The sequence below is a fragment of the Eschrichtius robustus genome, chromosome 19, assembly GCF_028021215.1.
Source record: "Eschrichtius robustus isolate mEscRob2 chromosome 19, mEscRob2.pri, whole genome shotgun sequence".
Lineage (NCBI taxonomy): Eukaryota > Metazoa > Chordata > Mammalia > Artiodactyla > Eschrichtiidae > Eschrichtius > Eschrichtius robustus.
Genome location: NC_090842.1, coordinates 65,169,074 through 65,194,676, shown reverse-complemented (window position 1 = coordinate 65,194,676; position 25,603 = coordinate 65,169,074). Strand labels below are relative to the sequence as shown.

General features: G+C 41.6%; 1 protein-coding gene and 1 pseudogene across 5 annotated transcripts; one reads left to right on the top strand and one right to left on the bottom strand.

Moving 5' to 3' along the window:
- Window positions 1-47: 47 nt before the first annotated feature.
- Window positions 48-24,884, top strand: LOC137752989 (zinc finger protein 468-like; annotated as a pseudogene).
- Window positions 6,145-7,617, bottom strand: LOC137753044 (acidic leucine-rich nuclear phosphoprotein 32 family member B-like). 5 transcript variants are annotated; one of them, XM_068528017.1, is made up of 5 exons: window positions 7,368-7,617; window positions 6,676-7,008; window positions 6,573-6,643; window positions 6,368-6,488; window positions 6,145-6,316 (listed from the first exon to the last, which is right to left on the bottom strand). In XM_068528017.1, the coding sequence occupies exons 1-5, from the start codon at window positions 7,537-7,539 to the stop codon at window positions 6,225-6,227; spliced, it is 789 nt and encodes a 262-aa protein (XP_068384118.1). In that variant the 5' UTR covers window positions 7,540-7,617; the 3' UTR covers window positions 6,145-6,224. The 5 variants fall into 5 exon arrangements, with proteins under 5 accessions (XP_068384118.1, XP_068384117.1, XP_068384116.1 ...); XM_068528016.1 differs by lacking the exon at window positions 6,573-6,643 and having other exon boundaries at window positions 6,145-6,355; window positions 6,434-6,560; window positions 6,668-7,008; XM_068528015.1 differs by lacking the exon at window positions 6,573-6,643 and having other exon boundaries at window positions 6,145-6,488; window positions 6,668-7,008.
- Window positions 24,885-25,603: the final 719 nt, after the last annotated feature.

Below are 25,603 nucleotides of genomic sequence, written 5' to 3'. Positions count from 1 at the left end.
AGTCCCCGCCCCCAGGCTGCTCCTTCTGCGCCTGCGCAGTGTTCTACGGACACGGAAGCGGAGAGACTACCCTGGGTCACCACGGATAGCTGAAGTCACTTTTCGGTGCGTGAGTTTCTTCTTTCTACTGTATCTGCGCTTCGGGGCCTTCCCCCCATACATCCTCAGAGTGTGGGACTTACTGCGGAATTTTAAATACTCGCCCCCGCCCTTACATCCTAAAGAAATTCACAGTGGGGGTCGTTTCCCTTTGGGGTTGAAATCGCTCTGAGGCCCGTCCCGGTCCTTGGGTTTTCGGCCTTCGGTCCACGTAGACACCGCCTTTCGCGCCGTTTTGCTGTTTGAAACCTTTTACTGTCTCCGCCTTCGGCCTGTAAAGCCCTCTTCCGCGAGGTGGATGCGCGTCCCCCCAGCCTCGCCCTCTGGAGGGCAGCGCTGGCCGCCCCGCTCCCGGAGAGGCCGCGTCCTCTCCCCGGTCCTGGGATTCTGCAGAGCCCGCCCCTCTCCGGAGACCCCCTCCCTCCCCGCCCCCTCTGTCCTCGCGTCTCCTCAGGCCGGTCTTTCTGCGTGAACGCCCAGTGTTCTTCGGTCCCCAGTTCAACTTGTTTGGAGAATGGCCAACAGAGCAACGTGGTGCTGGGAGAGGAAGAGGACAACTGGAGGCGAGAGTAAACGAAGAGAGAGCAGGAAGGAGGCGTAGCCGTGTGGGATGCCAGAGAGTGGAAGTCAAAGGGAAGGTGACAGGGATAGAAGGGGTGTAAGCCGAGGACAGAGAGGGAGCAGCGATGGAGGAAGAAAGAGGAAGAAATATATGGAGGTTTCGGGCAATCAGAAAGGTTGAGGAGAAAGAAGAACGAGAGGAGGAACAAGTTGCGGAGTGCGGCAGGACGGGAGTGAGGGAAGAAACAGGCGGGGAGAAAGGGCAGTAGAGCAGAGGGGCATAAAAAGAGACAGAGAAAGAAATACAGAGATATATAAACGGAATGACACGGAAACACATAGCAGTGCAGGTAGAGGGGGGAAACTGGATCCAGATGGGTGGTGAGTTGTTTGGATATGGATGATTAAGGTGTAATACATTGATTTGCGGCTTTGGAATCTAATACAAATAAAACTTGTTTGTTTAAATTATACAGATAAGGATGAGAAGTGCAGAACTCCTGTGCACAGGGCTTGTGCATTTTGTTATTATTTGTAAGAGAAGATAACTTCCGTTTGCAAGCCCTGTTCAGCCAGCGGGCAGTGACGTCACTCCGTTGTGGGTCACCCCCTTCCCTTTTCCTAACACGGGGTAGAGGACTATGGACAGGAGTCGTGCAGCGAGAAATGACTGACTCTGTCACTACATGGTGCCTTTTTAAAGGAACATTAAATGTGGGTGTTTCTTTTTTTGTACTGGATTTACTTTTTTCTTGCTGTTTTCTTTACATTTAATTCTTTTTGTAGCTTGGAATAAATCTTAGTGTATTCAATTTCTACTTTCCTATAAATACTTATTAACTTCTGAAATAACCTTTGCTGGTCTTCTATAATCAAGTCACGTCATTTTTTTCTAATTATGATGTATTCTCAATTTTTTTTATCTTTGACACCAGAATTATTAGATTAAAAAAATTCACAAATTATTTCACTTTAAAATTTTTTTGAGGTTTATTCGATATCTGTGTGCTTCTTCCTCTTTATCTTAGATGATTTTGATGAGTACTTGGTAAACATGTCAGTGATCTTTTATATTAACCGTCAAAACCTAGTTTAACCAGTTAGTCTAATAGTCTGTTTTCTTCCTTTTTGTGTGATCTGGTAAAAGAGTGAGCTATGAGGTGACAAGATGTTTCCTTCAGGTCCCTTTTGACCGTTCTCTGCAAATGACCTGAAACCTTCTTCCAACAAAACCCATCCATTCATGATGAAGAGGGCACACACACACACGCATGTGAACACAAAATACCGAGAATGGGGAACCCTTGTGCACTGTTGGTGGCAATGTAAATGGTACAGCTTTGTGGAAAACAGTAAGGAATTTCCTAAAAAACTGAAAATAGAACAGGCACAGGATCTAGCAACCCCACTTCTGATAGTATATCTAAAAAAACAAAAACAAAAGAAAACAAAAACAGGAAATGAAAGCAGTATATTGAAGAACATACCCAAACTCACATGAGCGTTACTGCATATGTGTATATTTCACAAGAGCCAAGGTACAGAAACAACCTAAATGTCTGCCGATAGATGAGTGGGTAATGAAAACATTGTGAAATATTATTTAGCTATAAAAATTAAGGAGATTTGCCATTTATGACAACTTGGATCAGTGTAGAGAACATTGTGCTAAGTGAAGTAAGCCAGACAGAGAGAGACAGATATTGTATGGTCTCCCTTGTATGTGGATTCTACAAAAGTCAAATTCATAGTAACAGTAGAATGGTGGTTACCAGGGGATGGGGGTGGGGAAAATTGGGAGATGTTGGTCAACAGGTACAAACTTCCAGTTGTTACATGAGTAAGTTCTGGAGTAAGGTATAGTGTGGTCACTATAGTTAATCATACTGTGCTACTAAATACTTGAAATTTTTGGAGAGAGTAAATCTTTTTTTTTTTAATTTTTAAAAATTTTTGGCTGCATTGGGTCTTCATTGCTGCACGTGGGCTTTTCTCTAGTTGTGGCGAGTGGGGGCTACTCTTCAATGCGGTACACGGGCTTCTCATTGTGGTGGATTCTCTTGTTGTGGAGCACAGGCTCTAGTCGCGTGGGCTTCAGTAGTTGTGGCTCGCGGGCTCTAGAGCGCAGGCTCAGTAGTTGTGGCGCATGGGCTTAGTTGCCCCGTGGCATGTGGGATCTTCCCGGACCAGGGCTCGAACCCGTGTCCCCTGCATTGGCAGGCAGATTCTTAACCACCGCGCCACCAGGGAAGTCCCGAGAGTAAATCTTAAGTGTTCTCACTGCACAGACATGAAAAATGGTAATTGTGAGTTGATAGATGTGTTAATTCCTTGATTGTGGTAAATATTTCACACTGCATATGCCTGTCAAATGATCACATTGTACACCATATATATATGTATATATATAGATATAGAATACATATAGAATATATACCATTTTCATTAGTCAGTTATACCTCAGTAAAGCTGGAAAAGACAAAGAAAGTGAGAGGTGTGCTGGGCCTGACTCCTCTGAGTGGTGCTTAACCCAGACTTCACATTAGATTGCTGAGGCATTTTGCACATATGTTTTGTGTCCCGTGACCAGATATTCCCCTTCAAATAGTTGAGGTTTGGCCCAGCCTCAGTAATATTGAAAATTCCCCGGGTGATTCTAATTTGTATCCATTTGAGCATCATGGCTCCAGGTCCTCCCGTTTCTGAGGGCTGAGGTCTGGGCTGAGGCTGAGGGGCTCTGCTCTGCGTGGGGATGGACCAGGGCTGGTCTGTGACCTGAAGGGGGTTGTCGGGTCCAGCTGAGGTGCCCGCTGCTGCTGTGTACGTGAGGGCCTCACCAGGAGGGGAGCCTGATCTGAAGGAAAGTGTGGGGAAGCTCCCTTGTTGGTCTCTGTGTGGGAGTTTACTGTCCTGAGCCCCTCCTGGGACAGTGGGCAGCAGGGGACTGTCTGTTCCACATGCTGAGGTCTTCCCTGTGTGTGTGGTGGTGACTCAGGAAGGGGGTGTGTTGATTCCAAGCATTAAACCGCCTGTTTTCAACTTTCAAGGTCAACCTCTAAAGACTCAACGTTGTCTGAGGAAGAAGCCCGGAAGAGGAGGAAGAGGAAAGAAAAGGAGGCAGGAATGGCTCTTTCTCAGGTAAAGTCATATTCTCAGTTGTTTCTTCTGTCTGTGCTTCCTGAAATGCCCTTCTTTGGACTCGCTGATCTCTGACTCTGAGCCTGACACCTGTACATTCACACTCACCTGGGGGCTTCCCTCAGGGCCTGTCATCTCCACTTAGAGCCTCCACTAAGCATAGTCCTGGGCAGGGATTTGCACCCATGAGTTGGAGACACCGTGTCAGTGCTGTTGGGCAGCAGGGATCGCTTAGGGGCCCCATCTGGATGCAGTGTCCACTCTCTGTAAACCCTGATAAAGAAGCTGCACGTGGAAGCCACATATTAATATGTACAAATACCTGGTAAAATCTAGAACATAGACCAATAAGGGGAAATCAGTTCTGTTTTAGTACACTTGAAGCTAAATGAGTGTACTTCATTCAAAATCTTAATCATTGGGAATGGAATGGAAAGTTCAGAGACATCAGTGATAGATGGTGTTTATTCCATCACTGATTTTTTTTTTTTTTAAATATTTTATTTATTTATTTATGGCTGTGTTGGGTCTTCGTTTCTGTGTGAGGGCTTTCTCCAGTTGCGGCAAGTGGGGGCCATTCTTCATCGCGGTGCGCGGGCCTCTCACTATCGCGGCCTCTCTTGTTGCGGAGCACAGGCTCCAGCCGCGCAGGCTCAGTAATTGTGGCTCACGGGCCCAGTCGCTCCGCGGCATGTGGGATCTTCCCAGACCAGGGCTCGAACCCGTGTCCCCTGCATTGGCAGGCAGATTCTCAACCACTGCGCCACCAGGGAAGCCCCTCCATCACTGATTTTAAACTATGAAATCAACCTAAGTCTCTTGACACTTAGAGATTCTTTAAATCATCTTCATCACCTTCATTCCTTGGAGGTTGTCTTTTCGCACTACTCACTGTGTCCTTTGACACACAGAAGGTTTTTTAAGTTTGATGCAGGTAATGTTTCAGCTTCATTCTTTTGCTGGTAGATACTCAGTTTCCCAGCAGCATTTGTTGAAGAGACTGTCCTTTCCCCATTGTGTAGTCTTAGCATCCTTGTCAAAAATTAGTTGGCATACGTGCAGGGGTTTATTTTTGAATGTTCTATTCTGTTTTATTTGTTCTTTTTTTTTTTTAATTTATGTATTTATTTGGGGGCTGCGCCGGGTCTTCGTTGTGGCACGCGGGATCTTCATTGCGACATGTTTAGTTGTGGCATGTGGGATCTTTAGTTGAGGAATGCATACTTCTTAGTTGCGGCATGTGTACTTCTTAGTTGCAGCATGCAGACTTCTTTGTTGTGGCATGCGAACTCTTAGTGTGGCGTGCATGTGGGATCTAGTTCCTGGACCAGGGATCAAACCCTGCATTGGGAGCACGGAGTCTTACCTGCTGTACCACCAGAGAAATCCCTGGTTTATTTGTTTAAATATCTGTTATGCCAATGCCATGCTATTTTGCTTTTTAATATGTTTTGAAATCTGAAACAGCACGGTATCCATCTTTCTTCTTTTTCAAGAGTGTTTTGTCTACTTGGAATCCCTTAAAATTCCATATGAATTCTAACGTTAAGTCTTCCAGTTCATGAGTAGGGGATGTGTTTCTGTTTATTTTTTAGCAGAGTTTAGTAGTTTTCAGTGTACAAGTCTTTCACCTCTTTGGCTAAATTTACTACTAAGTGTTTTTTTTTGTTGATTCTATAGTAAAAATGATTGTCTGTTTCAGATTATTCATTTTGAGTGTATAGAAAAGCAGTGATTTTTTTTGTGTTGATTTTGTATCTTGCAACTTTTCTAGTATTGTTTTTTATTTATAACATTTTCCTTGTGGTATCTTTATGGTTTTGTACATATAAGATCTACTCATCTGCAAAAAAAAGATAATTTTACTTCTGCATTTTTCTTGCCTAATTGCTCTGGCTGGGTATTGCAGTACGTTGCTGAATAGTAGTGTAGAGAGTGTACATCTTTGCCTTCTTTCTGACCTTAGAGGAAAAGCTTTCATCTTTTACCATTGATTTTGATGTTAGCTATGTGCTTTTTTTTTTTTTTTTAACAAACCCAAAATGTTAAGATTTTATTTACAAAGCTTCTTTGTTGTACAGCAAGAAAGATGCTGTTACAATCTCAGTGTAACTGGCAGCCACGGACGGTTGACTCACCAATCACAGCTATCCATGCTACAGCAAGAGTCTTACATGAAAACCTAACAATGCTTACAATTCTGTTGGGATGAAGTCCCCAAGCTTGGTGGTGGATTTCCAAGAGGGACTAAATGGAGGAAGGCGGACTGTCACAGGAACTATTCTTTGGCTCTTTGGGTGGGTGGGTGGGTGCCCTGTGGTTTGTATCACAGCTACCTTTTTTTTGTTTTTTTAAACAGCTACCAAATCCATGTGAGCCGTCCAACCAGTACTGAACAGTTCTCTTTTTGCAGGTTATTTGGGGTCTTAATCATCTTCTGCTTCATCATCTGTTTCTCTCTTCCTCTTCTCACCTTTCCCGCTTTCTTCCTCTTCTTCCTCCTCATCCTCATCTTCATCTTCATCTTTATCAGCTTCTCCATCATGTCCACATTCTTCTTCCTCCCCACTGACTTTATCTTCATCCTCCCCTTCTACATCTTCATCTTCTTCATCATCACACTCTTCTTCCTCACCATCCTCCTCCTCCTCCTGGTCCTCATCTTCTCCTTCATCGTCCTCTTCTTCATCCTCATCATCTTCATCTTCATCAGCTTCTCCATCATGTCCACATTCTTCCTCCCCACTGACTTCATCTTCATCCTCCCCTTCTACATCTTCATCTTCATATTCTTCATCATCACACTCTTCTTCCTCCTCCTCCTCCTCCTCCTGGTCCTCATCTTCTCCTCTTCGTCGTCCTCTTCTGCATCCACACCATCCACCTCGGCATCTGAGTCAGGGGTTTCACTGTCCTCTTGGTCATAGCCATCCAGGTAGGTCAGCTGGGGCAGGAGCTTGAAGACACTCTCTTGGTAGTCATTCAGGTTAGTAACCTCACAGTTAAACAGATCCAGGCTCTTCGGACATTCCAACTTTTTCGAAGGTTCCAGGGTGCTGATATCTTTTAGTTTATTTCCACTTAAGTTTAGATGTGTAAGATTTGGAAGTTTTTCTGCTAACATATCCAGACCTCCAAAGATTCTGTTGTCACTGGGCTCAAGCTTTTTCAATTTAGGTAGTTTGGGGAGATTTGAAACTGAAATCAAGCCTACATTTATTTTTTTAAAATAAATAAATTATTTATTTATTTATTTTTGGCTGTGTTGGGTCTTTGTTGCTGCGCGTGGGCTTTCTCTAGTCGTGGTGAGTGGGAGGCTACTCTTCGTTGCAGTGCATGGGCTTCTCATTCCAGTGGCTTCTCTTGTTGCGGAGGAGGGGCTCTAGGCATGTGGGCTTCAGTAGTTGTGGCATGTGGGCTCAGTAGTTGTGGCTCGCAGGCTCTAGAGCACAGGCTCAGTAGTTGTGGTGCACGGGCTTAGTTGCCCCGTGGCATGTGGGATCTTCCTGGACCAGGGCTCGAACCCGTGTCCCCTGCATTGGCAGGCGGATTCTTAACCACTGTGCCACCAGGGAAGCCCAAAGCTACATTTATTAAACTGAGGAACTCTAAGTTCACAAATTCAGCCATTAGGCCCTCAATTTTCCCATCATTTGATTTGCAATTGTCCAGGACAAGTTCTCGAACAGCTGCCAGGGTCTGGTTCCTCAGCTCCAGGTGGATCCTCCTCTTCATGTCCATGTTTCTCTCTTCCCCCCTCTTCAAACTTAACTTTCCGCGGCGGGGGCGTAGAGGGGAGAGGCGTCCCAGCCTGCGCAGCGAGGACGGTCAGAAGGGGTCTGCTAGCCGCAGGGCCCAGCGGCGCGGTCCCGGGCGGTGGGCGGTGTGTGGGCAGGCGAGCGGAGCCCCCGGAGCCAAGTTACTCACGGGAGCGGAGAGAAAACATGGAGGGAAAGGGGGGCTGGGGCGCAGCGCTGGTCTCACTACCGCCGCCCCCGGCCGCGGCCCTGCACTGCGCTTAAACCGGCGACGCGGCGCGGGTGGCTCCGCTGGGCTCCAAGGACGGGGCGGGAGAGGCGCCTTAGCTATGTGCTTTTAATATTAACTGTTATTATACTGAGGTAATTTACTGAGTGTTTTTATCTTTAAATGTCCTTGAATTTTGTCAAATGCTTTTTCGGCATCAATTGAGATGATCATGTGTTATTTTTCATTCATTCTATTAATGTGGTGTATTGATTGATTTTTTTTTGTGCTGAATCATCCTCGCCTTGCAGGTTTTTGATTACTGCATCAATCTCTCTAGGTATGACTTTGTTCACATTTTTTATTTCTTCGTGATTAGATCTTTGTAGGGTGTTTTTCTAGGAATTTACCCATATCTTTTAGGTTATGTAATTTTTTGGCATAAAATTGTTCATAGTACTCTCTTTTAATAGTGATTAAAATTTTCTGTGATTCAGTTACAGTTTTTCCTCTTTCATCTGTGATTTTAGTTAATTCAATATTTTCTTTTTTTTTTTAGCCTAGCTAAGTGTCAATTTGTTCATCCTTTCAAAAAACCAACTTTTGCTTTTTTGATTTTTATGTAGTTTTCCTATTTTATATTTCATTTATCTCTGGTCTTTATTATTTATCTCTTTTGTTCTGATTTGAGATCTTTTCTCCTTTTTTTAAAAAATTAATTAATTAATTTATTTTTGGCTTTGTTGGGTCTTCATTGCTACGTACGGGCTTTCTCTAGATGCAGCGAGCAGGGGCTACTCTTCGTTGCGGTGTGTGGGCTTCTCATTGTGGTGGCTTCTCTCGTTGCGGAGCACTGGCCCTAGAGCGCACAGGCTTCAGTAGTTATGGCTTGTGGGCTCAGTAGTTGTGGCTCGCGGGTTCTAGAGCACAGGCCCGATAGTTGTGACGCACGGGCTTAGTTGCTCTGCGGCATGTGGGATCTTCCTGGACCAGGGCTCGAACCCGTAACCCCTGCATTGGCAGGCAGATTCTTAACCACTGCGCCACCAGGGAAGTCCCAGTACGTTATATTTTATACTTCATTTTCGTCCAGATATTTTAAAAATTCCCTTGTCATTCCTTATTTATCCTGTTGGTTGTTTAAGAAGGAGATGATTAATTTCCAGATTTTATGGATATTTGTTTTTCTTCTGTTATCTGTTTCTGTTTTCATTTCCGTGAGGTAGAGGAGATATTTTTTATTATTTCAATCTTCTTAAACTTGTTAAGGTTTGGTTTGTGGCCTAACAAATTGTCATGGAGAATGTTTCATGTGTGCTTGAGAAGGACGTTTTCTGCTGTTATTGGATGGAATGATCTCTCTATATCCATTTGTTCCCATTGGTTTATAGTGTTGTTCAAGTCCTCTGTTTCCTTACTGATCTTCTGTTTGGTTCCATCCATAAGTACAACTGGGGCATTGAAGTCTTATACTATTACTATGCTGCTGTCTATTTCTTGCTTCATTTCTGTCAATGTTTGCTTCATATATTTGGGAGCTCTAATGTTAGATATATAAATATTTATAATTGTTATATCTTCTTGGTGAATTAACCCTTTTATCATTATATAATGTTTTTTGTCTCTTGTGACATTTTTTGTCTTTATTTTGTCTGATGTTATGTAGTTACCCCAACTTTCTCTTTATCATGGAATATCTTTTTCCCTCATGTCACTTTAATCCTATCCATGCCCTTAGATTTGTGATTTTTAACAGTTCTAGCTCTTTGACTCTCTCTCTCTGTTTCTCCCTCTCACTCTCTGTTTTTTCCTCCCTTTTACATCTTCTACTTGCTCAGACATACTGTACAGTGGTGAACGGCAGGAGCCTTGGCCAGCCCACTTTTCTCCATGGTAATTTCAGAGGAAATGCATCCAGTGTTTTCTTCTGATCATGACGTTTGATGAAATACTTTTGCTTAATAAGGTTTTCCCCCAATTTCATTTTTGTCATGGTTTTTAATTATGCAATGATTTTTGGAAGTATCTAATACTGTGATAAATTTTTTTATCTTCATCAGTTAAATTTCTGCGTAACACTAATAAGAGATGGGAGCTACAGTATTCTATGTATTTTTTCATGTTTGTACCTTTTTTTTTTTTTTTTTAATTTTTGGCTGCGTCGGGTCTTAGTTGTGGCTTGTGGGATCTTTCTTGCGGCACGCAGGCTTCTCTCATGTTGTGGCACGCGGGCTCCAGAGCGCGTGGGCTCTGTAGTTGTGGCGCAAGGGCTCCAGAGCACGTGGACTGACACACCTCCTCTCATTTCAGTTAATTATGTGTTTACACATCAGTGCCTGAGTGCATGAATGAGTAAGTCCATGGCTTTTATAAAAGACATCATTTCATTAGTAAGTTTTATATTTTTTAGCAGTTGAAATTATATCTTTTTTTTTAAAGATTTATTATTTGTTTATTTTATTTATTTTTGGCATTGGGTCTTAGTTGCGGCACGTGGGCTCTTCATTGTGGTGCATGGTCTTCTCTCTGGTTGTGGCGTGCGGGTTTTCTCTTCTCTAGTTCTGGTACGCAGTCTCCAGGGTGCATGGGCTCTGTAGTTGTGGCGTAGGGTTTCCAGAGCACGTGGGCTCTGTAGTTTGTGGCACGCGGGCTCTATTTTAGGCGCGGGAGCACTCAGTAGTTGTGGCATGCAGGCTTAATTGCCCTGCGGCATGTGGGATCTTATTTCCCTGACCAGGGATCGAACCCGCGTCCCCTGCATTGTAAGGCAGATTCTTTACCACTGTACCACCAGGGAAGTCCCTGAAATTATATCTTGAGTGTATTCCATGGCTTTAAATTTTTCCTACACTGTCACGTTAATGTTTTATAGTAGGAAGGTTATTAATATCTTCAGTGTGTGTAGTGACCTTTTATGCAGTTCTATAGGTTAACCTTGAAATTGTCTCAAGTTTTCTCAGGGAACCCTGTCAGTGTACATTTATCCTCTATCCGTCACTTAACTTTGGTATTTTATGTTCCATTCTAAAGTCTGACTACCTGAGTTTTCGTGCTTGCTGTGCCATTTCCTAGCTGTTTGTTCTGAGGCAAGTTTCTTAGAGTGACTTGGACACAGTTTACTCCTCTGAAAAATAAAAATGGGACTTTCTCTAATGAGCTATTATGTTGATAACAAGTTCATACATGTAAAACATTTAGAATAATGCTTTGCATATAGGAAGCATTCAGACAGCTCTAGTCATTGCTCTTGGTATCATCATAATTTAAGATTTTGACTTTTCTTTAAAGCCACTGTGGACTTTGTCATCTCTGAAGACACCAGTCATACTGTAGCTCATCTAAATATTCAATATCACTCAGCGTGTGAAACATAATATATAACACTTCTGCCTGGACATCCTGTTGTTGAATTTTATTTGTATGCATTTCATGTATTGTCCAAAAAAATGAAAAATCCATATTCAATGGAAGATATTATAATCTCTATGAAAAAGCATAAGAAATTAAAATTTGAGACCCATAATTTGCTCTAAATACATTAACATGGATCTGTCAGAATACATACTTCAACTGAATTGATCCTTACCCCTCTCTCTTCTTCTCATTTTGTGTGAAAATAAGGACTCTCCTCATGGCCCCTTGTTGAAATGTGTTTTCATTTCAGGAACAGTTGACCTTCAAGGATGTGGCCATAGAATTCTCTCAGGAGGAGTGGAAATGCCTGGACCCTGCTCAGAGGGCCTTGTACAGGGATGTGATGTTGGAGACCTACAGGAACCTGGTCTCCCTGGGTGAGGATAACTTCCCTCCAGAAATTGGGATCTGCCCTTATGTATCTTTGCATTTTCCCTTCTGTGCATTTTGGGAGCCCCTGCATTGCTTCATTGAGCTCAAAGCCCTGTTGACTCAGACATGAAAAGCTTCATGGTGTAGTGTCAGGAGTTTAACGTTGTCCTTTCTTCTGGTGATCTGCCCACTTCATGATACACCAGGAGTTGTTCCAGAGCTTAAGTATTGATAAAGCCCAATTGGAAACTTAAAATATCTGATTCCCTATTTCATACTGCTGTGCTTTTGAGTCACTATTTTTTAAAAAATAAATTTATTTATTTATTTTAATTTTTCTTTTTGGCTGCGTTGGGTCTTCATTGCTGCACGTGGGCCTTCTCCAGTTGTGGTGAGCGGGGGCTACTCTTCATTGCAGTGTGCAGCCTTCTCATTGTGGCGGCTTCTCTTGTTGTGGAGCACAGGCTCTAGGCGCGCAGGCTTCAGTAGTTGTGGCTCATGGGTTCAGTAGTTGTGGTTCGCGGGCTCTAGAGCACAGGCTCAGTAGTTGTGGCGCATGGGCTTAGTTGCTCCACGGCATGTGGGATCTTCCCGGACCAGGGCTCGAACCCGTGTCCCCTGCATTGGCAGATAGATTCTTAACCACTGCACCACCAGGGAAGCCCTGAGTCACTACTTCTTGGAAGAAAGCCAGTTATCTGCACATGATACTATTCTGTCTGCATTCAGAAGGAGGCAAGCAATGAATGAATGAATCTGTGAAATATTTTTTGAGACTCATTTGTTGTGTGCTCACTCCTGTGCTGATCAAAGAGCTGGGATTCTGGGAAACCCACAACATATTATTTATTTTCTCTTTTGGGCAGTTATTTCTGTTCCTGACCTGAATGTTATTTGCATTTTGGAGCAAGAGGAAGACCCCTTGACTGTGAAGAGTGACATGAAAATAGCAAAAAACCAGTGGGTGGGGATGTATCAAAAGTATGAACACAGGTCAGATCTCAGATGGGCAGAGAGGAAGCCACACCATTAATGGTGTTTGGAAATCTCTCCCTTCGTGGGAAGAGCTCTTTAGGAAATTCGAAGCTTATTACTTACGAACTTTTCTCAGGGGAAATCTGTCTTCTCCCCAGCATAGCACACTCTCCTTCAATGTGTAAAATTCATCCTTTCACCTCCCTGTGGTGCTGCAGCTCCAATAGAATCAAAGGCAAGGTCTTTATCATGATCTACGCTCTGCCGTCTGGGTCTTGTGAACTTGTTGCTTGATTTGAGGAGCACGTGGTGAGTTGTTTCAAAGGAATCTGTTTCCCCCTTGGTCTCTTCTTCTGTACTTGATTGCATGGGATTTTCCATTAAGAGCTGAGGCCTCCGTAGTCCAAACCCCTGGACCTGTCTCAGTTTGGTGTACCTGGAAGAACTAATTAAATGATGGGAAAACAGTGGCTGCTATTAGATCCCATCTGGCACCTCGGAACCTGCATGGATCTGTTTCAGGCCATGTCTGCCATTCAGATCCCTCAGCCATTTCTTCGTTTTTTGTTTTTGTTTTTTCCTTTTTTTTTTTGGCTGTGCCGTGCAGCTTGCAGGATCCTAGTTCCCCAGTCAAGGATTGAACTTGGGCCCGTGGCAGTGAAAACCCAGAATCCTAACCAGTGAATGTGCCAGGGAATTCCCCCTCAGCCATTTCTTCTATTCTGCTTTTGCCACATACTTTTGCGGGGTGTGTAGTGGGGAAATGGGTTGGATCTTCTGTAATTGTTACTTAGGAAAACTATAAACAGTATGGACGAAGAGATTCTCTTTGATCCCCAATTCCACATGGGGAGCATGTATGAATCTCTGAGCTTGGCGACTGTGGGTAGAGCCCATAGTCCCGTGTTAAAGTTCTGTAATATCTGACCCCAATATATTGTATTTTTCTTGTTCTTTTACCTCTCTACTTAGTCTGGGAATGTAGACTCTTCTTGATGTCATATTTTCTTTAGTTTGCATGATTTTGCCTCTGAAATTGCTTTTAAAATACCCATTCTTAGGTATTTGAAATTTCATCCTTTGTTTGTTTGTTTGTTGCTGTGGTAAGCCATCTTTAGGTGATGAATAACTTCTCTCCACTCTCCTGTGGAGTGGGTTTACTTGGAAACATAGCATTCTTTTTTTAATAATTAATTAATTAATTTATTTATTTTTGGCTGTGTTGGGTCTTCGTTGCTGCATGTGGGCTTTCTTTAGTTGCAGCGAGCGGGGGCTACTCTTCGTTGTGGTACACGGACTTATGATTGCGGTGGCTTTTCTTGTTGCGGTGCACGTGCTCTAGGCGCACGGGCTTCAGTAGTTGTGGCACGTGGGCTCAGTAGTTGTGGCTCGCGGGCTCTAGAGTGCAGGCTCAGTAGTTGTGGCACATGGGCTTAGTTGCTCCGTGGCATGTGGGATCTTCCTGGACCAGGGCTCGAACCTGTGTCCCCTGCATTGGCAGGTGGATTCTTAACCACTGCCCATCAGGGAAGTCCGGAAACATAGCATTCTTGATGGAGATATTTTTACTAATTCGTCGCAATATTATTCTGTTACATACAGAAACACCACTTGAAGCTATTCACTAGAGTGGTCAGCATGTCCCAGGATACTGAAATAGAAAGCATCACAGGAGCTTGAGGGGGGACTTCCCTGGTGGTCCAGTGGTTAAGACCTCGTGCTTCCAATGCAGGGGGCGCAGGTTCAATCCCCGGTCAGGGAACTAAGATCCCACATGCTGCATGCCCAGAAAAAGAAAAAACACAAAGAAACACTTGACTGATAAGTGTTTCCAGTTTTTTTTTTTTCTGGTTTTGAGGCGTATCACAAAAGCGTGTCTCAAGAGCAACTGTGACAGTGTTTTTCACATATACTAATCATCATCCCCTTGGAGCCTCAATAAATGGTATAGGAATTTCTCCTTGGGTCAACATTGTCCAAGTTCACATCCTCATATCTCTGGGGCTGTTGACTAAACTGTTCATTCCACAGTTTTCATACCCTGTATGTGTCATTGTTTATCCGACTTCAACAAATACTATTTTGAAGCACCGTTTTTTTTTGTGGTTTTTAATTTTTTTTTTAAATTTATTTATTTTATTTTATTTTTGGCTGGGTTGGGTCTTCATTGCTGCTCGCGGGCTTTCTCTAGTTGCAGCGAGCGGGGGCTACTCTTTGTTGTGGTGTGCGGGCTTCTCATTGCGGTGGCTTCTCTTGTTGCGGAACATGGGCTCTAGGCACGCAGGCTTCAGTAGTTGTGGCATGTGGGCTCAGTAGTTGTGGCTCGCGGGCTCTAGAGCGCAGGCTCAGTTGTTGTGGCGCACGGGCTCCGCGGCATGTGGGATCTTCCCGGAGCAGGCCTCGAACCCGTGTCCCCTGCCTTGGCAGGAGGATTCTTAACCACTGCGCCACCAGGGAAGCCCCCTGAAGCATCTTAATGAGAGAGCTTATGAAGTTGAATGATGCCTTCAATGAAGTACTGTTTTTTATTTTTTTTAAGTAAATTTTTACTTATTTATTTATTTTTGTCTGCGTTTGGTCTTTGTTGCTGCTTGCGGGCTTTCTCTAGTTGCGGCGAGGGGGTCTACTTTCATTGCGGTGCATGGGCTTCTCATTGTGGTGGCTTCTCGTTGCGGAGCACGGGCTTCAGTAGTTGTGGCACGTGGGCTCAGTAGTTTTGGCTTGTGGACTTAGTTGCTCTGCGGCATGTGGGATCTTCCCGGACCAGGGATCAAACCCGTGTCCCCTGCATTGGCAAGCGGATTCTTAACCACTGTGCCACCAGGGGAGTACCTCTAAGCATTATAAATGAACTTCACTTTTATTTATTTAGTTATCAGGTTCATATTTTTATGATATTCGTAGTTTTCTTGTTTTTTTTTGTAATGTGTGGGTGGTTGAATTGGGGAATGTCCCTTCATTGTGAAATTGGTGACCAGACTCTTTTACAGTTCTTCATATATTTTCAGTATTAACCCATTATCACATACGTGATTTGCAAATATTTTCTCCCCCTTCTGCAGATTGTCTTTTCATTCTACTGAGTGTGATTTGACGCACAATAGTTTGTAATTTTGACGTAGTCCAATTTATCTGTTTTTACTTCTGTTTGCTGTGCTTTTGCAGTCATATGTTCTCAATCATTGCTGTATCCAATGCCATTAAGATTTTTCCCTATGTTTTCTTCTAGGAGTTTTATGCTTTTAGGTTGTACGTTTAGATCTTTGTTCTGTTTTTTAAATTAATTAATTAATTAATTTGGCTGTGTTGGGTCTTAGTTGCAGCATGTGGTATCTTCGTTGTGTCATGTGGGATCTTTCGTTGTGGCGCACAGGCTTCTCTCTAGTTGTGGCATGCGGGCTCAGTAGTTGCAGCGCATGGGGTTAGTTGCCCCACGACATATGGGATCTTAGTTCCCTGACCAGGGATCGAACCCGCATCCCCTGCTTTGGAAGGTGAATTCTTAACCACTGGACCACCCGGGAAGTCCCTACTAGATCTTTGTTCTATTTTGAGTTAATTTTTTATATGGGTTCATGCAGCAGTCCAACTACATTCTTTTACATGTGGGTATCTGATTTTCTCAACATCTTTTTTTCAAGAGGCTGCATTTCCCTCATTAAGGAATCTTGACACCCTTGTGGCACATCATTTGACTGTATATGCAAGAGTTTATTTCTGACATCTTTTCCACTGGTGTTTCTGTCTGTCTTTATACTGGTACCACACTCTTACTATTAGTTTTGCTTTTTAATAAGTTTTGAAATAAGGAAGTATGAGACCTTCAACTTTGTTCTTTTCAAGGTTGTTTTTCCTATTCAGGGTCTCTTGAGATTCAGTGTGTGTCCTAGGATGTAAGTGTTTATTTTTTCCAAAATTGATATTGTGGTTTTGCTAGGTATTGCTTTGAATCTCTTGATCATTTTGTTGGTATTGATGTAATGACAGTGTTGTCTTTCAGTCCATGAACTGGGGATATCTGCATTTACGTGTGTATTTTCTAATAATTTTCAGCAACGATTTTAGTTACAGTGTACAAGTCTTTTTTATGTGGCTAATGTTTTGCCTAAGTATTTTATTCTTTTTGACGCTATTTGAAATGGAAATGTTTTCTCAATTTTCTTTCTAATTGTTCATCATTAACATATAGAAATACAATTTTTACATGTTGACTTTATATCTTCCAATTTTTCTGAATTCATTAGTTACTTATATCAGTGTTCTTTTGTGGAATCTCATGTTTTTTCTACATATTAGATTATGTCCTCTCTAAACAGACATAATTTTCTTCTCCTTTCTCTAATTGGATACCTTTTATTTTGTTTTCTTGCCCATTTGTCTGGCTGGGACTCCAGCTATGTGTTTAATAGAAATAGTGAGAGTAGGTATCTTGTCTTGTTCCTGATCTGAGAGTAAAAGCTTTCAGTCTTTCCCCATTGTGTATGATGCTAGCTGTGGGCTTTTTATATTAGTCTTTTATTGTGTTACTGTATTTATTTCTATTCCTACTGTATTGAGTGTTTTTATTATGAAAGGCTGTTAACTAGTCAAATGCTCTTCTGCATCAGTTGAGATAATCATGTAGTGTATTTTCTTATATTTAATGTGCAGTTTTACATTGAAAGATTTCATTTGTTGGAGCATCCTTGCATTCCAAGAATATATCCTCTTTGGTTGTACTGTATAATCCTTTTGTAGTACTGTTAAATTTCATTTACTCTTGTTTGATTGATGAGTTTTGCATCAATAATCATCAGAGATAGTGGGGTTTTTTTTTTTAAGATTTATTTTATATTTTATTTTTGGCAGCGTTGGGTCTTCGTTGCTGCGTGCAGGTTTTCTCTAGTTGTGGCGATGGGGGCTGCTCTTCGATGTGGTGCACAGGCTTCTCATTGCGTTGGCTTCTCTTGTTGCAGAGCACGGGCTCTAGGTGCACGGGCTTCAACGGTTGTGGCACGCGGGCTCAGTAGTTGTGGCTCGCAGTCTCTAGAGTGCAGGCTCAGTAGTTGTGGCGCACGGGCTTAGTTGCTCTGCGGCATGTGGGATCTTTCCGGACCATGGCTCGAAACTGTGTCCCCTGCATTGACAGGAGGATTCTTAAACACTGCGCCACCAGGGAAGTCTGGTTTTTGGGTTTTTTTGTAGAGTCTTTGTCTGACTTTGATTGTAGAGTAATTCTAGTCTCATAATGAGTTTTGAAGTGTTTCCTGTTCAAATTTTGGGGAAGAGTTTGAAGAAACTTGATCTTAATTCTTTTAAGATGTTGGGTAGAATTCAGTGGAGACGCCATCTAGCTTTCCTTTGGATTTTCTTTCTTTCTTTTTTTTTTTTTTCCTGGCTGCACCACGTGGCGTGTGGAATCTTAATTCCCTAATCAGGGATCAAATCTTGCCCTGCAGTGGAAGCACAGAGTCTTAACCACTGGAGCACCAGAGAAGTCCTCCTTTGATTTTGATCAGTGATTTTTGATTAGTGACTCAGTCTCCTTACAAGGAATGGGTCTGTTCAGATTTTTTATTTCTTCATGACTCTATTGATAGGTGTGTGTCTCGGGGAATTCATTTAGATTTTGCAATATTTAGGCATAGAATTGTTCTTGGTATTCTCTTCTAATTTTTCTTTATTTCTGTGGAATCAATTGTAATGCCCCCACTTTCGTCTTTTATTTTAGTTATTGGGCCGTCTCTCTTTTTGGTTAGTTAATCTACTTAAGGGTTTATTATGTCTATCTGATTAAAGAACCAACTTTTAATTTTGTGATTTTCTGTAGTTTTTTATTCTTTTTGTATATCTCTTAATTTAATTTTTTTCTTTCTAGCTCTGACTCTGTTTCCTACGGTCTTTTTTTCTATTTTCATTTTTAAAATTATTTTTATTCATATGATAAACCAGTATCTTTTATGTGCATTCCTTTGTATTTTGTTTTTTCAAACTTTAAGATATAATGAACATATAATATTGTGTAAGGTAAGTGTGATGATTTGATACATGTGTATATTTTGAAAAGATTACCAGGTATGTTTGTTAAAACATCCATTAACTCACATAATTACAATTTTGTTTGTGTGTTGAGAACATTAGAAGGTTACTGTCTTAACAACTTTCAAGTATATAATACAGTATTGATAATCAGAGTCAGCACGCTGTGTGTTAGATCCCCAGAACTAATTCATCTTGACTAACATCTCCCCATTTCTGCTATGCCCCAGCCTTTGGTAATCACTATTTTACTTGCTGTTTGTATTTGGCTTTTTTTCCCCCCACATATAAGTGAGATTATTCTATGTTTGTTTTTTTCTCGACTTATTTTACTTAGCATACTTCAAATGCTTTCCATGTTGGTACAGATAGCAGGATTTCATTCTTTCTTATGGCTGAATAATATCTCACTTTGTATAGAAATGAGATTTTTTTTTATCCATTCATTAGTTGGACACTTAGGTAGTTTCCATATCTTGGCTATTGCTTATACTGCTCTAATGAACATAGGAATGCAGATATCTCTTTGTGATAGTGATGACTTCATTTCTTTTCAGTATATGCCCACATGTGGAATAACTACATTATGTGGTACTTTTAAAAAAAATACTTTGACTGTAATTAGTTTTTTCCAGTGGCTAAAACTAATTATAATCTTCCGATAGTACGGTAGGGTTCTCTTTAATCCACAACCTTACTAACACTCATACCTCTTGGTTTTTTTGTTTTTGTTTTCTTTTGGCTGTGCTGCTGGACCACCAGGGAATTCCCCCTCTCTTGTCTTTTTGATAATAGCCATTCTAAAGGTGTGAAGTGATATCTCCTTGAGGGTTTGATTTGCATTTTCTCCTAAAGGAGGAGCTGGGAACTGGGGAACTTTCTCCTGTTTATTCTCACCTTATTGTGCCTGGGAGGGATTGAGTCAAAAATCATTATGATTACACTTTTTGGTTCTGTGTTTTCAGTGTAGGCATTTCTTTGGGTGCTTCAGCTTCTCACCTGGTTCTTAGAGTTATTCCAAAGGATTTTGTTGGGAATTCCCTGGCGGTCCAGTCTTTAGGACTCTGTGCTTTCACTGCCGAGGGCAAGGGTTCAGTCCCTGGTCGGGGAACTGAGATCCCACCAGCCATGTGGTGTGGCCAAAAAAAAACAAAAACAAAACAAAACAAAACCCACAAAGGGTTTTGTTCTTGTTGTATATTGTTGTTAATTCAGTGTCTCCATGGGCTGAGTGCCTGGAGTTTACTGGTCTGCTATCTTGCCAACATCATTTTTCATGTCTTTTTTATGGCAGAGATTGTGTTAAGAGATCCAGTGCTATGATTTCCAGTAATTAGAGCAGGGCAGCAAAACGGACACTATTGTTTTTAACACCGAATAAGGAGTCTTAGTCTAAAAAGTTGATATGACAAATTGTTAAAATTTTTACAATGTTAGGTAATTAATAATTTAGTTAATAAGATTCTTTTTCTTTTTAAATTTACTTATTTATTTATTTTTGGCTGAGTTGGGTCTTTGTTGCTGGGAGCGGGCTTTCTCTAGTTGTGGCGAGCAGGGGCTACTCTTCGTTGCGGTGCACGGGCTTCTCATTGCAGTGGCTTCTCTTGTTGCGGAGCACGGGCTCTAGGCGCACGGGCTTCAGTAGTTGTGGCACGCAGGCTTCAGTAGTTGTGGCATGCGGGCTTCAGTGGTTGTGGCTCGCGGGCTCTAGAGCACAGGCTCCGTAGTTGTGGCACACAGGCTTAGTTACTCCATGGTATGTGGGATCTGCCCAGACCAGGGCTCGAACCCATGTCCCCTGCATTGGCAGGCGGATTCTTAACCACTGTGCCACCAGGGAAGCCCTCTTTTTTCTTTTTTTAACTAATATGATCACATCTTAAAATGCTCATGCCTTGGGGAACACCTCCTCTTATCTTTGTTTCCTGAAACGAACTCTCTGCCCACCCAGCTAGGAGATTATCATTGTGAACTCTTGTCTCCCTGCTTTGCTATACTGTAAGGTTTCATTGTATCTGCAAGAAAATGTGCAGAATAAACTCATCTATCTCCTCTTTATGGCCATTTCCTATGTTTTCCTTCCAGATCCTGCTTCTTACATTCTTGGATGTATCTCTGGGAATGTCTGTGTATTTTTCTTACTCTCTGTTTTTTTTTGGGGGGGGGGTCTTCGTTGCTAAGCATGGGCTTTCTCTAGTTGCGGTGATCGGGGCTACTCTTCGTTGCAGTGCACAGGCTTCTCATTGCAGTGGCTTCTCTTGTTGCAAAGCACAAGCTCTAGGCACGTGGGCTTCAGTAATTGTGGCACGTGGGCTCAGTAGTTGCAGTTCGTGGGCTCTAGAGTGCAGGCTCAGTAGTTGTGGCGCACAGGCTTAGTTGCTCCATGGCATGTGGGATCTTCCCAGACCAGGGCTGAACCCGTGTCCCCTGCATTGGCAGGCGGATTCTTAACCACTGCGCCAGCAGAGAAACCCGTGTTTTTATCTTGAATATATATTCCTGGCAATGGAACTTGTGGATATTAAAATTGGTACATTTCATAACAAATATTGCTAGAGATGAAAACCTGCTTTCTCTTTACAATGTCATACTCTCTCCCTTTTAAAATTTCTTTTGTTTTTGTTGCATGCCCATGGTATAAGTCCCATGGTTGAGAATGAGATGGTACAGTGCTACTTGCTAAACCAGTTCTTCTTTTCTTCCCCATTCAGTATTCTCATTGCCCTGGTACAGTTACATTCCCACAGTTTAGAAAGCACAAGCTGTGTTCCCACACGTCCATTACTCCTTGTCCTCCATTCTTGGCCTTCCCAGTTCTGACCTTTCCTCACATGGTCCCTTGATGTGGCTGGAATACACTGTTATTTGCTAGCATATTCAGTTTTTTCTTCTGAACTCCCTAATTTCCAGAGCCCTTTTTCACCCATCCCACTGTCTTCCCACATTGTTCACATTGTAAAAAATCATGTGTATTCCTACAGTGAATTAATTTCACTAGGCAGGACCTTAATTTATATGTGCAGAAGTGGTGCCTCCGAAACCATTTCCAGGAAGGATGGCTGAATAATGCTGTATACAGCTCAGTTCTTGTATCACCCTTGAAATTTTCTTTCTGAACTCTTGGTATTAATATCCTGTTTCTCTCACTTAACTTTCTGTGTAAATTGGTTTCATGTACATGAACCCTGTGAGTCTGATGCCCTTATTTGAAAAATTGGGCTTAGAATATTTCATGTTTCACAGTAAAGATTTGAAGGTTACTTTTAAAAAATATTAACTTTCATGTTTATTGTGAGCTATCCATTTGTCTACATTATAACTTGGTTGTTTTTATTTGTAACTGATCCCAACAACATTGTCTCTGACCCTAGTTAATAAATTTTCAGGGCTTCCCTGGTGGCTCAGTGGTTAAGAATCCACCTGCCAATGCAGGGGACACGGGTTCGAGCCCTGATCTGGGAAGATCACACATGCCGTGGAGCAACTAAGCCCATGTACCACAACTACTGAGCCTGTGCTTTAGAGCCCATGAGCCCAACTACTGAAGCCTGTGCACCTAGAGCCCATGCTCTGCAACAAGAGAAGCCATCGCAATGAGAAGCCCGTGCATGCACCACAACAAAGAGTAGCCCCCACTCGCCACAACTAGAGAAAGCCAGTGCGCAGCAACAAAGACCCAACTCAGCTAAAAATAAATAAATAAAATAAATAAATTTTAAAAATAATAAATAAATAAATAAATTTTCAATGCACACTGTATTACATACACTTTGGGGCCAATAATTTAAGGTAACTGCCTAGATAGGCCATAGCTCAATGCTATCTGTTTTTCGATACTAAACTGCCATTTGTTTACATTATTCATCAGGTAAGATTGTTTTGGATTATTTACCATTGTAATACATTGTCGGTTCTTTAGCATTTACTTACGTACAAATATGCAGAAATTTTGTACAATATAATACTTTTTTCTCCTCAGTTACAAGACAGCAGTGGGATTCCCTGGCAGTCCAGTGGTTAGGACTCAGCGCTTTCACTGCCATGGGCCTAGGTTTGACCCCTCGTTGGGGAACTAAGATCCTACAAGCCACTCGGCGTGGCCAAAAAAAAAAAAAAAAAAGACAGCATTATGCTTACTGCCAATTACTGTGCTTTGGGGTCATGGTGGGAAAATGCCCTTTTTTTGAGAGCTAATACAAGTTCGTACAGCCTTAGGGTTTTTGTCATAGGGTGTTTGGAACTAGGCTGCCCTAAAATTATTATTTTTTTATTTTTCTCAGTTATATATCCTTATTTTGTTATTAACGTATAGTTGATTTACAGTATTATATAAGTTTCGAGTGTACAACATAGTGATTCACAATTTTTAAAGGTTATACTCCACCTAAGATTACTTTGAATTACATGTGATCACTTTCTTTCATAAGGGATCGTATTTCTTTACTGTTCCTTAAATTTTGAACATTTTGTTTGGGAAGTTTCATTACTCTGTTCAGGATAAGTATTATTTTTGGTTTAATATTGTGTTATCAACAAGAAATGACTTTGTTCTGACCTATAATTAATAGGATTCCTATGGTTCTTTATATCTTGTAGATATCTGTCATATATATGTGATGAAGAAATTACAACCTAAAGTGAACAGTGATGGAGGAGAAGTATTCCAAACAGTGATGTTGGAAACACGTGAAAGCCGTGAAATAAGAGATTTTTACTTCAAGGAAATCCAGGAAAATATGCATGACTTTGAGTATCAGTGGAGAGATGATGAAAGAAATGGCAAAGGAATGCCTATAACCTGTAAAGAAAATCTCACTTATAAAAGAAATCAACCTTGGAAAAGGGATGCAGGAAACAAGCCTGTTGAAAATAGGCTTGGATCAAGCTTTCGAGATAAACTGCTGATATATCAAGCTGAAGGGAAAATTTATGAATGTAATCAAGCTGTGAAGTCTACCAACAGTAGAGGCTCATTTTCAATACTTGAAAGAATTCCTCCTAGTGTCCAGGCCAACATTTCTAATATATATGGGAATGATCTTATCCATCTTTCAGTACTGACACAGGGACAGAAAGCATACAAGGGAAAACCTTACAAATGTGGTCAGTTTGGCAAAATGTTTCGTCAGGGCTCATACCTCACTAGACATCAGATAATCCACACAGGAGAGAAATCATACAAATGTGATATATGTGGCAAAGTCTTTAGTCGAAGTTCACACCTTGCAAGTCATCGGAAAATTCATACTGGAGAGAAGCCTTACAAATGTAATGAGTGTGGCAAGCTCTTTAGTCAAAAAGCACACCTTGGAAATCATCAGCGAATTCATAGTGGAGAGAAACCTTACAAATGTAATGAGTGTGGCAGAGCCTTTACCCTTCGCTCAAATCTCATCAGACATCAGAAAATTCATACAGGAAAGAAATTATATAGATGTGATATATGTGGCAAAGTCTTTAGTCGAAATTCACACTTTGCAAGTCATCAGAGACTTCATACTGGAGAGAAACCTTACAAATGCAGTGAGTGTGGCAAGGTCTTTAGTCAAAAGTCACATCTTACAAGACATCAGAGAATTCATAGTGGAGAGAAACCTTACAGATGTAATGAGTGTGGCAAAACCTTTAATTTTTGCTCAAACCTCATTAAACATCAGAAAATTCATATAGGAAAGAAATTATATAAATGTGATGTATGTGGCAAAGTCTTTATTAGAAATTCACACTTTGCAAGTCATCAGACACTTCATACTGGAGAGAAACCTTACAAATGCAATGAGTGTGGCAAGGTCTTTAGTCAAAATTCACATCTTACAAGACATCAGAGAATTCATAGTGGAGAGAAACCTTACACGTGTAATGAGTGTGGTAAAGCTTTTAGCCAAAGTTCAAGCCTGGTTGACCATCGGAAAAGTCATTCTGGAGAGAAACCATATAAGTGTTTTGAATGTGGCAAGGCCTTTAAGCAATGGTATTACATCAAGATTCACCGAAGAATTCACACTGGAGAGAAACCATACAAATGTGATGTGTGTGGCAAGGCCTTTATTGCTCTTTCAAGCCTAACTAATCATCAGGTAATCCATACTGGAGAGAGACCTTACCAATGTAATGAATGTGGGAAGGCATTTAGGCAACAGTCTGAAATCAGGATTCACCAAAGAATTCATGATGCAGAGAACCCTTTCAAGTGTAATGAATGTGGGAAAGCCTTTACTCAGCGTTCAACTCTCACTACACATCAGATAATCCATAAAAGAGAGAAACCATATAAATGTGATGTATGTGGAAAGGTCTTTAGTCAAAAATCACACTTTAAAATCCACCAGAGAATTCATTCTGGGGAGAAGCCATACAAGTGTCATGAGTGTGACAAAGCCTTTATTGTGCGTTCGAGCCTCACTTCCCATCAGGTAATCCATACAGGAGAGACAGCACATAAATGTGACGTTTGTGGCAAGGGCTTCAGTCAAAATTCACACCTCGTGACTCACCGTAGAGTTCATACTGGAGAGAAACCTTACAAATGTAATGTGTGCAGCAAAGCATTTAGTGTGCGATCAGGCTTAACTTCCCATCAGGTAATCCATACAGGAGAGAAACCACATAAATGTAATGTATGTGGCAAGGGCTTCAGACAGACTTATCACCTAGTGAATCATCAGAGAATTCATACAGGAGAAAAGCCTTTCAAATGTAATGAATGTGGCAAAACATTTAGCGTGCAGTCAACCTTAACTTCCCATCAGGTAATCCATACGGGAGAGAAACCACATAAATGCGATGTGTGTGGCAAGGGCTTCAGACAAAGTTCGCAACTCGTGACTCACCGTAGAATTCATACTGGAGAGAAACCTTACAAATGTAATGAGTGTAACAAAGCATTTAGTATGCGATCAACCTTAACTTCCCATCAGGTAATCCATACAGGAGAGAAACCATTTAAATGTGAAGTATGTGCAAAATTCTTCAGTTATAGGTCTCACCTTGTGTATCATCGGAGAATTCATACTGGAGAGAAAACTTACAAATGACTTGATTGTGGCAAAGTCTTTATTTT